This window comes from Myotis davidii, unplaced genomic scaffold (assembly GCF_000327345.1).
Source record: "Myotis davidii unplaced genomic scaffold, ASM32734v1 scaffold19, whole genome shotgun sequence".
In the NCBI taxonomy this organism is placed as follows: Eukaryota; Metazoa; Chordata; class Mammalia; order Chiroptera; family Vespertilionidae; genus Myotis; species Myotis davidii.
The window spans coordinates 547,505-564,575 of record NW_006289854.1 but is presented as its reverse complement, the minus strand read 5'-3'; the positions used below and the strand labels follow the sequence as shown (position 1 = coordinate 564,575).

Sequence of the window (17,071 nt, the reverse complement as noted above, 5' to 3'; positions counted from 1 at the left end):
AATAGGAATAATTATCAGTAATAATACATCCAAAGATTGATCATACTTTGAATTATGGCTACCAAACTGCAGTTCACAAATCATGGGAACTTGCACTCTTTGAGTTAGCTTTGTAATTAGTGTACTTGATATTTCAGAGTGTATGTATTGGTAAATTGGATGCCTAAACCTTTTTTGTTTTTGTTAATCCTCACCCGAGGAGATTTTTCCTATTAATTTATTTTTATTTTTTTAGTGATAGTGGAAGGGAGGAAGGGAGGGGGAGAGAGAGAGCGCGTGTGCGCGCGCCACAGGAGATTGAGAGATTTGGAGACACATTGATTGGTGCCTCTGGCACGTGCCCTAACTAGGGCTCGGGATCAAATCTGCAATCCAGGTGTGTGCCCTTGACCAGGAATCGAACCCACCAACCCCTGGTGCACAGCTGAAGGTCTAACCACTGAGCATACTGGCCAGGACTGGTTGCCTAAACTTTTCTCTTTTTTTGGTAGTTGAAGGCTATGTTCATTAAATGATTAATGCAGTTGCCAAAGTCACTATGTGTAGGTAAGAAAGGTGACACTTTATTTCTTGTTCTCTTCCTTCTTGGGCAGAGTCTTGATGACTTCTTTCTTGGCCTACAGCTGCTCTTCGCAGTGCTTGCTGCTTCCTTGGTCTTAGACCTGCGGGCCTTGGCCTGGTCAGCCAGAAGCTTCTCGTGAGCCTTGTCTGCCTTCAGCTTGTGGATGTGTCCCCTGAGAATCTGCTTGTTTTTGAACACATTACCCTTCACTTTCAGGTACAGGCAGTGGTACATGTGGCTGTCAATCTTCTTAGATTCACGGTGTCTTCTAAGGAGCTGCAAAGAATTCTCATCCTCCTCATCCAAGTTAATTTGTCAGGCATTTGAGCATCGGCAGTACTCTTTCAGTTACCTGTGCCCGCATGCCTGCCCTTCCTGTGGGCCAGGATGTTTTTCTGGCATTGAGCCTGGGAATGGACAATCACAAGCTTTTGGATGATTAGCCCATCTTTGATCAGCTTCCAGATCTGCTGATGGGAGTTGACATTGGCAATTTCATTGGTCTCATTGGAGTCCAGCCTTCTTTTTGCCACAGCGGAGGACACTGGAGACAAGCCCTTTTGAAGCCTGAGCATACTCATGGCTGCTATTGTAGTGGTGAAAGGAAAGCTGGATGTCTAAACTTTTGAAACAAATGTCTAGCTGTAATAAGGAGTCTACTGTGCTAATTGTACAAAACTGTTGCTATTCTAAATACCTAAATATCCTAATTAGAGTCAGGTCTTGGACAGCCTATTATGGGGAAAGGATGGAGCTTTCTTTCTTACTTTTTTTTAAATTCTTTATTATGGAAAATATTACATATGTCTCCTTTCCCCCCCATTAATCTCTCCCTGCCCTCTCCTGCCCCCCAGCGCAGACCCTCACCCCCTACTGTGTTCATTGATTATGCTTGTATGCGGATGGAACTTTCTTTGAGTATTGTGTTAAAAAAATGTTCTATGTTTGGATAACTCCTTAATGTCACATGTGTCATAGTTTTAATAGTCCTAGCTTGCCATCTAACTTAGAGAAGAGATATAATAAATTCTATTATAAATCCATAGAGATAAAACTTACCACGAATAATATAACTAGTCTCAGAAGTGAAACCAGAGAAAAATAGGCCTGTTTTTTCTCTTTTATCAGATTGCGGCAGAGTTGAGAGTAGACTTGAGACAGTTTTGAATGCTGTTACCAGAAGTCATGGCGGTTGATGAAAATATGTGTTATTAATCAAGACATTTTGAATGCACTTTAAACTTAAGTTAATTTGTATATTTTAATCATAGGAGATAACTACATAAATTTGAAAAGTAGAACATTAAGATATTTAGTCTTCGGTAGTGATTCGGTAGTGCTTGGTGCTCACGTCAATCCCCAGCTCTGAATTAGCATCACAACCTTGTAAAAACTATGCAATTTAAATTAAAGGAGTAGGAGGAAGTGATCAGACAGGAATTAACTGCTGCAAGAGATAATAAATCTGATATTTACTTAGTAAATGTTACTGTAAAATCTGTTAAAATTGAGACAATTTCTGACTTGATCTGGATACATTGATTAGATGATACACAGCCCACTGCCTAATTATTAACAAGCAGTATGGGCTTCCTGGCATTCTTAGGTCTATGTTGATTTTCAGAAGACAAAATACAAAACACAGTGTAGTCACAGTATAAACCAAAACCCAGTGGATAGGCAGTAAATGTATTATGGGACTTACCTACCGAGGGCAGTGGTCGGCAAACTGCGGCTCGTGAGCCACATGTGGCTCTTTGGCCCCTTGAGTGTGGCCACGAAGTTTCAATCGCACTATACATGCGCACCTGCCTGTGGTATTTTGTGGAAGAGCCACACTCAAGGGGCCGCAGTTTGTGGCCTAGGGTTCTTGGATTTGGCCTGTTACTGCTTAAATAGATTATTGCACTTTAAAAATGAAGTGTGTATTTAGAACTTAAAATAGAAATGTGTGTGTGTAAAACAAATACTTTATTTGTTAAAGAATAGAATTTGGAAGAAATAAATGATCCAGATGTTTGGTTCTTCCCTTAGTCCCCACCTGATTTTGTATGTTTTAAAGCATGCTATATCAAAACCCTATTAGTTGTAAAAATCTGCATTTCTTTTAAAATGGAAAAAACTTTTAGACTAGCCTCGTTGAGGTGTATATCTCTTACTAAAAATCTGTAACAAGCTTAGTGTGAATATAGTCCTCCCCTCCCAAGTTATGTTTATGTTATATGCCCTGTTCATTTAAGAGTTTTATTCATTGTGAGTCAGATGTTAAGTTGCATTTGGGGAATCTCCTGTATTGTTAAATAGTGTTTTTGTAGTATGTTTGGCATTGCTTCAGAAATAACAGATTTTGACTCTTTTTTAAAAACCCTCACCCGAGGACATGCTCGGGGGAGCAGGGGAGATGGAGAGAGAGATAGAGAGAGAGAGAAACGGAGACATCAATCTGTTGCCTTCTGCACACATTGACCGGGGAATCATATCTGAAACCCAGGCATGTGCCCTGATCAGGAATCCAACCTTCAACCTTTGGTGCACAGGATAATGCTCAACTGAGTCACTCTGGCTGGGTGGGGCTTTTTAAGGAGTAAAATTTTCTCCGTTTTCTGTTATTCCAGATTGCGATTTTTTTAGCAGTATATTTGATCTGGATTCTTACTTATAATTTTAGATATTTAGGTAGTAACAAAGTGAAACTCCTTGGAGTGGGAGGAGAAATAATGTTTTCATTTGCTCACTTACTTTTGTTGTAAGGCAAGTAAAAGGTCTTTTAGAAATAAAAGTGTCTTGGGTTCTAGGGTGTTGCAGGGAACCAGCTATGTTTAGAAATGTGTCTTACACTTTTTTCGAGTCATGACAATTTGGGTCAAATTGTAGAAATTAAAAAAAAAAATTTATTGATTTCAGAGAGGAAGGGAGAGAGAGATAGAAACATCAGTGATGAGAGAGAATCATTGATTGGCTGCCTCCTGCATGCCCCCTACTGGGGGTTGAGCCTGCAACCCGGGCATGTGCCCTTGACTGGAATCGAACTTGGGACCCTTCAGTCCACAGCCTGACACTCTATCCACTGAGCCAAACTAGCTAGGGCTCATTGTAGAAATTTTTTGACAGTAATTTTATCCCATTTCATTTGTAGTCCAGTTACAACGCAGGGATCACAGCAAACACAGCCGCCACAGAAGCACTATGGCATTACCTCTCCTATCAGCTTAGCAGCCCCCAAGGAGACCGACTGCCTGCTTACACAGAAACTAATTGAGACTCTGAAACCCTATGGGGTTTTTGAAGAAGAAGAGGAACTGCAGCGCAGGTAAATATATAAAAATTTGTAATTTCTTATTAACATAGTAGACTAATTTTGAGGCATTCTTGACTCAGAAAGTCTGAATTATTCTTCTATCTATCTCTGTTTCAGACAAGGGTGATATTTAGGAAAAAACTTTTACATAGAGCTGCATTCCCTATATTTTAATTTTTTTTAGGGTATTGGTTATTATTGTACAGAATTGTCAAGAGAAAGAGGAATGCCTACTTATTGTTAACTACTATTTAGTTACTTTCTGATAACTTGTAAACTTTTTAATTTAGGAAGCCACCTTTTGAAAACTGTTGCAGTTTAATAAGTAACTAGAGGCCTGATTCACGAAATTTGTGCACGGGTAGGGTTGCTAGGCCTGGCCAGAGATCAGGGCTGAGGCCTTCTTGCCAGCTGCTGCCAGGGCCTTCCTTCATTCCACACCACCCCCTGGTGGTCATTGCATGTCATAGCGAGCAATGACATGCAGTGACCATGGTCGAACTCTTGAGGGGACACTTTGCATATTAGCCTTTTATATAGAGAGATGATTTAGAATAACAAATGATTTGCTGATTGATAATTGCTCTATCAACAGGATTTTAATTTTGGGAAAATTAAATAACCTGGTAAAAGAGTGGATACGAGAAATCAGTGAAAGCAAGGTAAGTTGACTTACTTGCATATGAAGTAATTTGCCAAAGAACATAGTGGTTCTTGTTTAAGTAGATTTACTCTTGATAACATCTACACTAATAAAGAGAAACATGCAAATTGGTGTCACTCTGCTACATCCATTAGCCAATCAGAGCTATAATGCAAATTAACCCAACAAAGATGGTGGTTAATTTGCATACACAGGTATGGAGCAAAGCCTGAAGACTGAAGAGGCTTGGCTTCTCTGCTGAGGCCTGACCAAAGGCCTGGGTCCCGGGTGCTGGAGGAAAACCGGTGCCAGCAGCCAGGGGAAGGAAGATCTATTGCGCGAATCTTCTTGCAACGGGCTTCTAGTAATTTATATTTGTTTCTAATTATTTTGAAAGCAGGAAAAAGAAGTGAATTCAGTAATTTCTAAACATTTTTTATTTTTTATAAGCACTTTTTGGTTGCAACATTTCAAAGCTGAAACTGACTAATTACTTACAGCTTTACTGAAATAGTAGATATATCCCTGGAAAAGTGCTTTAAAGATGTTTATTAAATATTTGAGTCTTGTTATCTTTTAAGGAATCCTACAACAGTGAGCATTTTTTAGGTTTTCAGGTATTAGACTCTTAAAGTAAATAGTTTTTTAAAAATAACATTCCCTGAGTTCCTAATCTTTAATTATGAAAAATCATACACACACAGGAATCCGTGACTGGGTTTCTGGTAATGGAAATGTATTCTTAGAATGGTGTGTGGAATTCATTTGACCCATTTAAGAAAATATTCTTTTTTTTTTTTTTTTAAAGAAAAGATGATTTGTAGTGCTTTCCTTTCTCCTGTTTCTGGTGTTTCTATTCAAAGAAACAATCAGTAAGTTTAGTTCTGCTCAGAATCATCCACCAAAGTTTAGGACAGTGGTCGGCAAACTGCGGCTCGCGAGCCACATGCGCTCTTTGGCCCCTTGAGTGTGGCTCTTTCACAAAATACCGACTTCTGCGCATGGGCCACGAAGTTTCAGTCGCACTGTACGTGCACGCCCACATGTGGTATTTTGTGGAAGAGTCAGACTGAAGGGGCCAAAGAAGTGCATGTGGTTCGCGAGCCGCAGTTTGCTGACCACTGGTCTAGGAAATCAAAACAACTGAGCCATTATGGAGCAGTATTGGCCTCAAAGTCAGTCACTTTGATCTGATAAATTATATTTTAATGTACTATAGAATATTTGGTATAATTATTGAATATAAGTGAAGATTTATGCAGCATCTTTGTCATGAATAAAAGCTGATTCATTGCTCCTGCGTAATCACATGATCTCCTTTACCACAGTCTTTAAAGCAGTTTCCAGAAATGTGGAAAGATTCTAAAATAATAAGGATCTTCACAGAAGAACACTCATGAAAAGTTGAAAGTTGCTTGCATTTCAGATTAGGTTGATCTATGAAGGCCTGGTATTTTGTAGAGCTTATAAGCTTGTTTACCTTCTATATAACTTTGCACTGAAATCTTACTTTTTAATATACAGTGTGATTTGAAACTAGTGGCCTGGTGCACGAAATTCGTGTACGGAGTGGGGGAGGGCTTCCCTTAGCCCAGCCTGCACCCTCTCCGATCGAGGACCCCCTGGGGGATGTCTGACTGCTAGTCAGACATATTCCTCTCGCAATCTGGGACCACTGGCTCCTAATCGCTTGCCTGCCTGCCTGATTACCCCTAACTACCTCTGCCTGCCTGCCTGATCGCCCCTAACCCCTCTGCCTGCCTGATCGCCCTAACTGCCCTCCCCTGCTGGACTGGTTGCCCCCAACTGCCCTTCCCTGCTGGCCTGATCTCACCCCCAGCTGATCAGAAAGGCGGGGCTGATCAGCAGCCCTGGTGGAGGCCTGGAGAGAAATGGAGGTGCAGCTGCTGGCCAGACTGGGAGAGAAAGAGAGAGGCAAGTGCTGATCAAAAGCTGCCACAGAGGCAACGGATCAGCCCCTGCTTCTTTCTTCAGGCCTCTCTCTGGTCCTGATTCGCAAGCCCCCTCAGCAGTCAGTGCTGGGGCAGGACTGATTTCCGGTTAGTTGAACCTTGGTCGTGACTGGTCATTACGACCCAGGGTTTTTATATATTAGGATAATTTTCTCTGTGTTCCACTGGGAAAATGACCATTTTTTTTTTTTGTTTCTACAGAATCTTCCACAATCTGTAATTGAAAATGTTGGAGGAAAAATTTTTACATTTGGATCTTACAGATTAGGAGTACACACAAAAGGTAAATACTGTTTTAATTATTTTGAGAAGGAATACCTTTATTAGTTCTTAAAAAATTATAATGAGATATTCCATCTTAGTTGCTTGTGTTGTATCTACAGTTTACATTTGCATTAAAGAGAACACTTCAAGGAGCCTAAATTTGGTAAGGAGAAAGAAATAAAATATGCATTCTACACCTGCACTGTCCAATACCATATTACCGGAAATTTTAAATTAGGTTCCTCAGTGGAAGTAGCCACATTTTAAGTGTTGAATATCCATGTATGGCTAGTGGCTATCATATTGGAAAGTGCAGACATAGAACAGTTTCCTCATTGGAGGGTTCTTTTGAATAGTGCTGCTCTCTATGTCATTTCTTCTGCCTGAAGAATATCGGGCTGAAAATCAGAACAAATATGAACTAGTGTTTTAAAAATACTATGGGTTTTCTTTCCTCATGCTTTTATTGTAGTTGTAAAACACAGGTAAGGAAAATAAATAAATAAAAATGTTTATCTGTAGCCATTGACAATCATTGTCAATATTTTCTTATTGACACTTTTTTTCCTCTGTGCGTATAAATATACCGTATTTGCCGGCGTATAAGACGATTTTTTGGCCCTGAAAAATATGCCTCCAAGTGGGGGGTCGTCTTATACGCCAGGTACACTTCAGATAGACTGCCCATAGTGTTTGCCCCGTGCCATAGTGGCCTCCCGATGCCCGCCCACTTCATTCCACATACCGTTCAGGCATCAGCAGCGCTGCTGGATGTATGCTCGGCTGTTAAGCGATTTTGCTGTTATGCGATTTTACCACACTCGCAAAATCGCACACAGCCGACCATACACCCAGTATGATAGCGCAAAATCGCGAATCGCGATCCCATGCTGGGTGTATGGTTGGCTGTGTGCGATTTTGCGAGTGTGGTAAATTCGGGTTACCGTATATTTCTTTACATATGCATTGAAGATTCGCGATTTTGCGCTATCATGGTGCCTGTTAGAATGTTGAAGAGCTCGCACTTGCGCACTAGTGAGGTCCCAGGGAGATGCTGATGCAAGGGTGGACCAGACTGCTATAGTGACAGGGCGGGCAAACAGGGAGCAGGGACCAATCAAATCAGGCTTTGTATACAGCCAACAGCCAACCACAATACTGCCCCATTGTACAGTACAGCATAGAAAACGTCGACCAGTCAAACCCCTATCATCCCTATCATGGCACCAAGATGTCGTTGATGAACTTTTAATATCAGATGATGAAGAGGAGTTTGAAGGCTTTTAAGGTGAAACTGTCACGCCAGCAAACTTGCTAGGGACTTGCCCGGCACTTGCTCTCTACCTCTATTTGTTATCTTACTTCTATCATTGACAGTCCCTCTAGGTTGTGGGCTGCTTGCCTGTGTTCCTGAGAAGCATCTACGGTACCAGTCTATAGAGTGTGTTTTCTTTAGTTAATTACCGGTATGTTTACCGGTAATAAACTTGCACTGTTTTATGTATATGTTTGATTACATACAGCCTTGTGACAGTTTTCCTGCATGTCATAAGCAGTTGAATATAAATTAAAATGTTAAAATCAAATCTGATATTGTTTTACCTTTTATTTGGTGTGTGGAAGGTGTGCGGAAGAGGGGGTAGTCTTATACGGCGAGTATATAACAAACTCTGTATTTTGAGTGGAAATGTTAGGGGGTCGTCTTATACACCCAGTCGTCTTATACGCCGGCAAATACGGTACAATAAAAATGTTGTCATGGTAGAGAACATATGTTGAACCTTTTCTTTTTATTGAGCATGGCACGAATATGTTTTTGGTCTTCATTATCTTATTTATTTCTCAGTGCTCTTTTTCTTTAAAGCTTTGTAAAGACAAACACAATTTTTGTTCGTTTGTTTATATATTTTTACTAGAGGCCCAATGCACAAAAATTTGTGCAAGAGTAGGCCTTCCCTCCCCCAGCTGCCAGCACTGGCTTCCCTCTGGCACCCAGGAACCAGGCTTCCCTCCTCCGGCCACCAGCAGGCACCTAGGACACGGGCTGGCTTCCCTCAGACCACCCATAGGCACCCGGGACCTGGGCTGACTTGCCTCTGGCCCCCACTTCATCAGGAAGGATGTCTGGAAGATGTCTGGTCTAATTAGCATATTACCCTTTTATTATAGATTTCAGAGGAAGGGAGAAGGCGAGAGCTATAGAAACATCAATGATGAAAGAGAATCATTGATTGGCTGCCTTTTGCATGCCTCCTACTAGCAATTGAGCCCGCAACCTGGATATGTGCCCTTGACTGGAACCGAACCCAGGACCCTTAAGTCTGCAGGCTGATGCTCTATCCACTGAGCAAAACCAGCTAGGGCTATTCCTCAGTACTCTTATTCTCATGTAATATATAGGAATCTGAGACTTAAAGAGGCAATAAAGCTTGAATAATTTCCCCCAGCCATCTCAGCAGAACTAGGATTCTTCTTGGGAATTCTGAGGCTGTACTTTTTAACCATTAACCACTGGCCTCTAAGTTAAAAGTTACCTGCCAATATATATGTGTTCTTTTTGTTCCGGCATCCTTCCTTCTCACCATCTCCCACTACTTTGTGCCAGTAGTGTACTATGTGCTCTTCTACTTCATGAATGTGGTAAATAACAGCCTTCATGGTAGTTGAGTCTTTTAGGAAAATGTCTATGTTAACCTGATTCCACATTTATCTCTCCCTTTTAATCATCTCCTTTTTTGTTGTTGTTCTTCCTGTGCACTCAGTGTTGACCTGCTATCAAACACTAAATTAATAACAAATATCTTACCATTCATTGTCTGCCTCATTAGATTTTGCCAGTGGTCCTTCTTGATATTTATCCTTTTTATCCCATTTAGGGGATAGGTAGGAGCCCATAAGAACTAGTCACATTATGTATAGAAGAAAACTATTTCTTTGTTTCACTAATGGACATATGCATGACTAATAACATCAAGATGTTGGGTCTATTCTTGAATAATTCCTTCTCTTCATCATAAAAGTCATATCTTAGTCCTTTCTTTGTCTCCCAGCTCACCCGGGTCATTGCAACTAGGATGCTATAGGAAAATACATATCCCATTAATTAGAATCATATTATTCCTATATTGACTGGTAATTTTTTTTTAAGGGGAGGGGTGCATTTTTATTGGTTCACCAATATAATGTTAACAGATTTTCAACATCAAAAACGGCCATGGTAAGACACAAAAGAATTTTTTTCTAATAGAAATTAATGGTTGATGGTCTTAATCTTTTCTAGGTGCCGATATTGATGCGTTGTGTGTTGCACCAAGGCATGTTGATCGAAGTGACTTTTTCACCTCATTCTATGATAAGTTGAAATTACAGGAAGAAGTAAAAGATTTAAGAGTACGTAAATGTTTGGGGTGAAACGGGAGGAGTTATCAAAATTAGTCATTTGAGTGAGTTTTATGATATAGACACATCATTTGTTGAACTCTTAAAATTTGCCAAACCCTTTTAAGTACATAACATGTATGCTTGCATTTTATTCTTTACAATAAACCTGAAATCATAAATCTGGTGTACAGAGTAGGAAATAAGACAAACAAAATAAATATTATGTATTTTGGCCACAATAACATACCTGAGTGGCAGAAGTCAAGGATTTGAACTTAAGCTTGTCTAATTCAAGATTCTAGTGTGTTAAAGCTAGTTGCTGAGAATCTGTCAGGTATTATGCTAAATTGTTTTCAAACAATTTCAAATAACACATTCATTAAAAAATACTAAAATTAGTATAGATCTATTGTGTAGTTTCAGAGACATTAAACTTGTTGGATTTTCTTTCAGGCTGTTGAAGAGGCATTTGTGCCAGTTATCAAACTGTGTTTTGATGGGATAGAGGTAAGGTGGCTTTTGCTATGTGTAATTGATCAGTATGGGGTGTGCAGAGGGTAGTCAATCAGTGATTCTCTCTCATCATTGATGTTTCTATCTTTCTCTCCCTCTCTGAAATCAATAAAAATATATTTAAAAAAAAGAAAGAAACTCAATTATGAGAGAGAATCATTGATTGGCTGCCTCCTTCATGCCCTGTACCGGGGATCAAGCTTGCAACCCGAGCATGTGCCCTGACTGGAATCAAACTGAAGACCTCCTAGTTCATGGGTCGACGCTTAACCACGGAGCCACACCGTGGGGGCAGTTTTATTTATTTTTTAAATGTCAGTGTCATCATCTAGTTGCTTTCTAGAGTTAATATTTTTGTGAGCATATAATCTTTATTTTTGTCTAAGTTGGGACTTTAGAATCTGTTTTATTAGAAAACATGCAACGCTATAAGTACTATTTTTATATGTATAGTTTTTTCCTATCACAGGTTCATGTGAATGATTTTTCATAATAAGCTCTTAAAATACTTGTTTTTGAAGTGATCTTATCAAAGGCTTGTTTCAAGCAACATCCAGAGTTCTGGAAACATGAAATGGTACCCTCAGGAATAATGAACAGATCTCTGCTAAGTTTCTTTGCACACCAACCTTTTCTTGAAAAAAAGAAATGGAATGTCACTTGTATTCTAAAAGCCTTCAAAATTAGCCAGTATTGTTTTTGCTTTCTTAGTCAAACTAAGTTGGAGAAACATACTATAATATAATAGTATAGATATGTAAGTTCTTAAAATAAAGAGCTTCTTTTTTACCAAAAGGTGTATTTGTGCTAAATATAGCCTTATATTTGTGTACCTGTTACAGTTCATTTTACAGTTCATATAGATGGAGAACGAAACAGTTAATTTTAAGTGATCCAGTGTATACATTTAGCAAACTTAGTAAATCCAGTAGGTGCATTTTATAGGAAATCAAATTTAGTATGATTAAAATGACAATAGGTATTTATGCATGTTCTGTTTCATATTGCCATGTTTTAACATTATCTGGTTAAAATACCTATGAGAGAAGTAATATTGATTGGGCTCTTGGAGGCATTGTCATGTTGATAATTGATGAAAAGATCCTGGCTTTACGGAATATAAATGCTTTCTTTTTTAAAGAAACGCCTAAAAATAGTTTGATAGATACAGAATGTTGAGTTTTGTTTTTGTTTTAGATTGATATTTTATTTGCAAGATTAGCACTACAGACTATTCCAGAAGACTTGGACTTACGAGATGACAGTCTGCTTAAAAATTTAGATATAAGATGCATAAGAAGTCTTAACGGTACGTGAAAACCTACTTCCTTTTGCATAGTAGCAGTTTTTGTCAAATATGAAATAGTTTAAACTCAAGTTTAATGAAGTGTTTTATAGCCATATTGTTTATCCATAGTTATTCAAATTGAATGTGCCTTATTTATCAGACTATAGAGGGTATTTGGTAATTTATTTTATTCATTTTTCACTCTTTTTTTTTAATCTCCTGGGACATTTAAAGACTGTCTGACATTGGCACTCTATTGCTAATGATTTGGTTTTACAATGTAACTCTAATTAATTTTGATTCTGATGTCCTTTGTAATGTTTTCAACTGTTGTACTTAAAAGATTGCCTTTGAATACGTGTATTAGCACTGCTTGTTACCATGCTCTTGAAGAACAAATCTTGGCAATTTAAGTGGCTCAAGCCTTCCTTAGTATTTCTGGACTAGATTAATTATGGGTTGAAAGTTTGAGATGAAGCACATTACAGTTCAGATTCTTGGTTGAGGGTACTGCTTTTGATAGGAGATGAAAGTTTTACAGTTTTTTATTTGCCTCTTAATTTAATTAACATTATTGATTTTACCAATAAAGTTTTTAAGTTTGACATTAATCTCAGAAATTTAAAAGAAATATTATCATTAAATTTTTGATGATTCAATGTTTTGTTTTTTTTCACTCCCGTTAATCAGGTTGCAGGGTAACCGATGAAATTTTACACCTAGTACCAAACATTGACAACTTCAGGTTAACTCTGAGAGCTATCAAACTGTGGGCCAAACGTGAGTTCAGAATTTGTTGGCTAGCTTATTAAAACCATTTAAGCTTTTGTTCAACACTAACTTTTCTTTTTGCTTTTCCCTTATCAACAGGCCACAACATCTATTCCAATATATTAGGTTTCCTCGGTGGTGTTTCCTGGGCTATGCTAGTAGCAAGAACTTGCCAGCTTTATCCAAATGCAATAGCATCAACTCTTGTACATAAATTTTTCTTGGTATTTTCTAAATGGTATGTGTTTAGATTATATTAAAATAAAATTGATTATAGACACTGAAGTTCAGTCTTATTTCTATGACATTTCTGCAGCTGATTTCAGATTCAAATTTTAGTTCATGTTATAGCCATTTAGGTGGTCTTGGTGGGGGAGGTCATGTATATAAAATGGCAAACTTAATTCCATTCCCTCTCCCTAGCTTTCCCAGGATAGTAAGGCAGTTGCTATTTGTACCTCCTGCAGAAACTTACCCTCTAAATAAACTCTGAGTTTTAGCCGTAATGTCTGTAATTTAGTGACTTGATAGGCTGGGATATCAGCTACTTGGGATAAATTTTATATGTGCACCACCTTCTTCTCTTCTAAAGCTGTAGTCCCTTCGTTTCTTGATTGTTTTTGCTTTCAGCTGCCCATTAAGATGCAAACTATATAAAAAGCTTTTTAAAAAAATACATTTTTGTTGATTTCATGGAGGAAGGGAGATGGAGAGAGAGAGAGAGAGAAACATTAATAATGAGAGAGAATCATTGACTGACTGCCTCCTGCACTCCCACCACCGGGGATTGAGTCTGCAACCTGGGCATGTGCTCTGACCTGGAATTGAACCGTCACTTTTGGGTTCATGGGTTGACACTCAACCACTGAGCCACCCCTGCTGGGCTATATAAAAAGCTTTTTAGAATAACTAACTGCTTGAAAAATGGCAATTAATTGACCATCGCTCTGAGATTATTCATTAACCCTGCAGAGATTTTTCTTTAACTCCCTTATTTCAGGAAGTTCACTTTGTTATTGTTGTTAATCCTCACCCGAAGATATTTTTCCATTGTTTATTAGGGAGAATGGAAAAGAGAGGGAAAGACAGAGAGAAACATTGATGTGAGAGAAACACATTGATTGGTTGCCTCCTGCACATGCCCTGACCAGGGCCTGGGCCGGGGACGAGCCTGTAACCAAGGTACGTATGTGCCCTTGATCAGAATCGAACCTGGGACCCTTTGGTCCACGGGCCTGACATTCTATCCACTGAGCCAAACCAGCTAGTGCCACTTTTTTTTTTTTTTAAGAAATAAGATAGAAGGTTATTGGCATTTTGTATTAGTTGCTTTGGCCCAAAAGCTCAGGGTTTTTGGTTTTAATCAAATTTTAGAGATTTGTCTTTCCTCTATGCCTGCCAACTCCTATACCTCTTCCCTCGGGAACAAAAAGAGTCTTTTCTATTTTATAAAAATCAGAGGGTTCTTTTGATATAGTTGATAATGTAAAGCCTGTGCCACACTTAAAGACACATTCTGTTCTTTATGGTTTTGGTAGTACTTCATCATGTCTAATCAGGTTTGATGAGAATAACTAAAGAATGTCAGAATTTTTCTTAATGCTACACATATATAGCAAATATAATGTTAAAGATGTTAACCTTGATATGGAGAATGGCAAATGTTTTCCAGTTTTTAATCTCTTCCATAAAGGACCGAAGTGGCTAACTCATAGGCTTCATCTTGAAAATTATGTGTTCACATCACAAATTTTTATTACACATACTCATAACCTTTAGTTATGCGGCAGAGAAAAATGTCCTAATCAATTTTTATAATTATTTGTGCTTTGCCTATAATGAGTTAACTTTTTCATTCTCAGTTGTCTTTGGAATGAGCTAAAGATAGGATTTTTGTCTTTCAAGAGGATTTATCTGTTAGGGGTTTAGGTGAACATGTCAGATGTCTTGGAGTAGTACTTTTTAATTTAAATAGATGTCTTAGAGTAGTACTTTTTAATTTAAATAGTGTGTTATCAGTTCTTTGAGGGACGGACAAGATGTTTTACTTCAGTTTGAGAAAGCTACCAAGTGGTTTAAGTTAATTTCATAGAGGAAAAGTGTTTCAAGTAGCTTAACGTCAACAGGAATAAAAGATTATGTATACCAAAAGGGCAAAATGAATGAAGAAGGATCACATTCACAATGCTGTATGTTTAACAAAATACGTTTAGATGGTAATATCCAAGTCTTATCAAGTGCTACAATCTTTTTAAACAGGGAATGGCCAAATCCAGTGCTATTGAAACAGCCTGAAGAATGCAATCTTAATTTGCCTGTATGGGACCCAAGGGTTAGTGTATTATTTTTTCCCCTACAAATTCACACTGTGCAATAACAAGTAAAAGTCATCTGCATAAACTTCAGGGACACTTTCCATCCTTTTACCTATGAGTGGACATGTTCGTATTACACTTTCTCTTAGATAACCTCAGCTATAATTGTCTTCTGATGTGAGAAGCATAATTATGTATCCTGTAAACTACATTTAATTGTACATATTTATAATATCAAGTTCACTAACATTTTAATTTATTTTATATAGAACTACCTTGTAAGTCAAAGTGTGCGGGCATTTGTGCTTAAAAAAAAAATAAAAGGATACTAAAAATCCCTGTATTTTTTTATTTGATGTAAATATTGTTAAAATTGGGTTGTTATAGGAAAACTGTTGCTTAATTACCTGTGGCAGATACCTTCTAAGCATATAACTTTAATTTCTATGATGTAATTATAAAAATTGGTTTGGGTATTTCAGATGACAGAAACGAGTTTGTGCTAAAGAGCTTCCACTCTGCTTGGGAAGTTCCGGTCTTTACTGCTGACTCCATTTAAATGTTAGCAACATGCACTTTTTTAGTAGGTAAAATATTTAGGTTTGAATAAGGCTTTAGAGGTTTATAAAATTCTATTTTTCTACATTGTTTCGCTATCTTATTACAGTATCAAAATTATTAGCTTCAAGTTATGTTAATTATTTCAAGTTGTATATTTTCAAGTTTTCCATACCCGAAGGCATTTTTGGAGAGATGTGAGTTTACAGTTTTCTTTGAGGAAATATGCCACTTATCCCTAGTATATGGATTAAGATAAACAGTTATTAAATCAGTTCATTATCTCATAAAAGGATACCAACATGGAAAATATAGTTTCAACATGTGTTAATAAATTAAGCTTAATTCTTTATATGTTGAGGGTATATTAAAATATAAGTTTTATCTTGTTTAAAATTTGTTTCACACAGAATATTGGAGTAAGACATTTCTGAAAAGTGTAATTGTGTGTGCATCCCCATTTCTGTTGTTGAAAAAAGAAAAACTAAACATCAATAGCCGTCTAAGCAGGACCTTTTTTGCTCGGCAGGCACACAGTTTCTGTAGAGTGAGGTTACCAAAATAGTCATGCCTGAGTGACTGAAACAGACCATTAGTTCTACCAAATCCTGATTCTATAGAATTCCTATAAAAACAATGTCTCCTTACATGGTTTTTCTTTCTCAACTCCAGCTATGAATGAAATAAAATTTAATCATTGGTTCAGTTTAACAAGGGGTAAAAAGTCCAAGTATCTGTTGCATATGTACTTGAAGAAACTGATTGGCTGTTATTATATGTAGGTAAACCCCAGTGATAGGTACCATCTTATGCCTATAATTACACCAGCATACCCACAGCAGAACTCCACGTACAATGTGTCCGTTTCAACACGGATGGTCATGGTTGAGGAGTTTAAACAAGGTAAGTGGTTATCCTTATGCTCTCCTTTATACACAAGGATTTACGTAGTCATTGTAGACCCAGTAGTTGGGCATACAATTTAAATTGAAGAAAGCGTTCACCAAGGTAGATTTTTGGTGTTTTTATTTATTGAATGCAATATATATTTGTGAATTGATATGAAAAACTCAGTTTAATTCCTTTTAGGCAGTTTACTTTTGATTACATAGGGAGACTAACCAGTATTTAAAGCCATATTCTAAGCAGCAGGGCTTTTTGGGGTTGGTTTAGTGCCATATACGATTGCCATGTAAAATTTTAAATAACCTCATGAAATGAGATGTTTTTAGCAAACTATATGCTTGGAAAGAACTTTGAGCAGGATTGGGTTCAAACTGCCCATTATTTTGGAAGAAACTCTAAACTTTTCTGAACCCCAATAGTACTGTTTGTTTGAAAGTACAGCTATTGTCAGTCTTTGAGGAAGTTACTGGAACGGGATTGTTGGATTGGACCGACACCAGCGTAGGAAGTAGAATTAGCTGTACAACTTCTAGCCTCAAACTCCGAGGGGACCATGTTTTTCTGTGGCCTAAACAGCCTCTTGTGGGAAGATACGCTGT

The 17,071-nt window shown here is 37.9% G+C and overlaps 1 protein-coding gene across 6 annotated transcripts in view; it reads left to right on the top strand.

The window, feature by feature from the left end:
- Positions 1-612: 612 nt before the first annotated feature.
- The window catches only part of PAPOLA (poly(A) polymerase alpha), a 42,850-nt gene continuing 26,391 nt past the window's right edge, over positions 613-17,071 (top strand). For 2 of the 6 annotated variants that reach the window (XM_015563241.1, XM_015563238.1), the window contains exons 1-11: positions 614-778; positions 3,699-3,872; positions 4,456-4,522; positions 6,678-6,759; positions 10,021-10,130; positions 10,575-10,628; positions 11,832-11,943; positions 12,613-12,702; positions 12,793-12,931; positions 14,953-15,025; positions 16,349-16,469. In XM_015563241.1, the coding sequence (XP_015418727.1) occupies positions 726-778; positions 3,699-3,872; positions 4,456-4,522; positions 6,678-6,759; positions 10,021-10,130; positions 10,575-10,628; positions 11,832-11,943; positions 12,613-12,702; positions 12,793-12,931; positions 14,953-15,025; positions 16,349-16,469 (1,075 nt within the window). In that variant the 5' untranslated portion in view covers positions 614-725. Of the gene's footprint in view, positions 779-3,698; positions 3,873-4,455; positions 4,523-6,677; positions 6,760-10,020; positions 10,131-10,568; positions 10,629-11,831; positions 11,944-12,612; positions 12,703-12,792; positions 12,932-14,952; positions 15,026-16,348; positions 16,470-17,071 lie in introns of those variants that run through there. The other 4 variants (XM_015563239.1, XM_015563240.1, XM_015563242.1 and 1 more) reach the window with 4 other exon arrangements.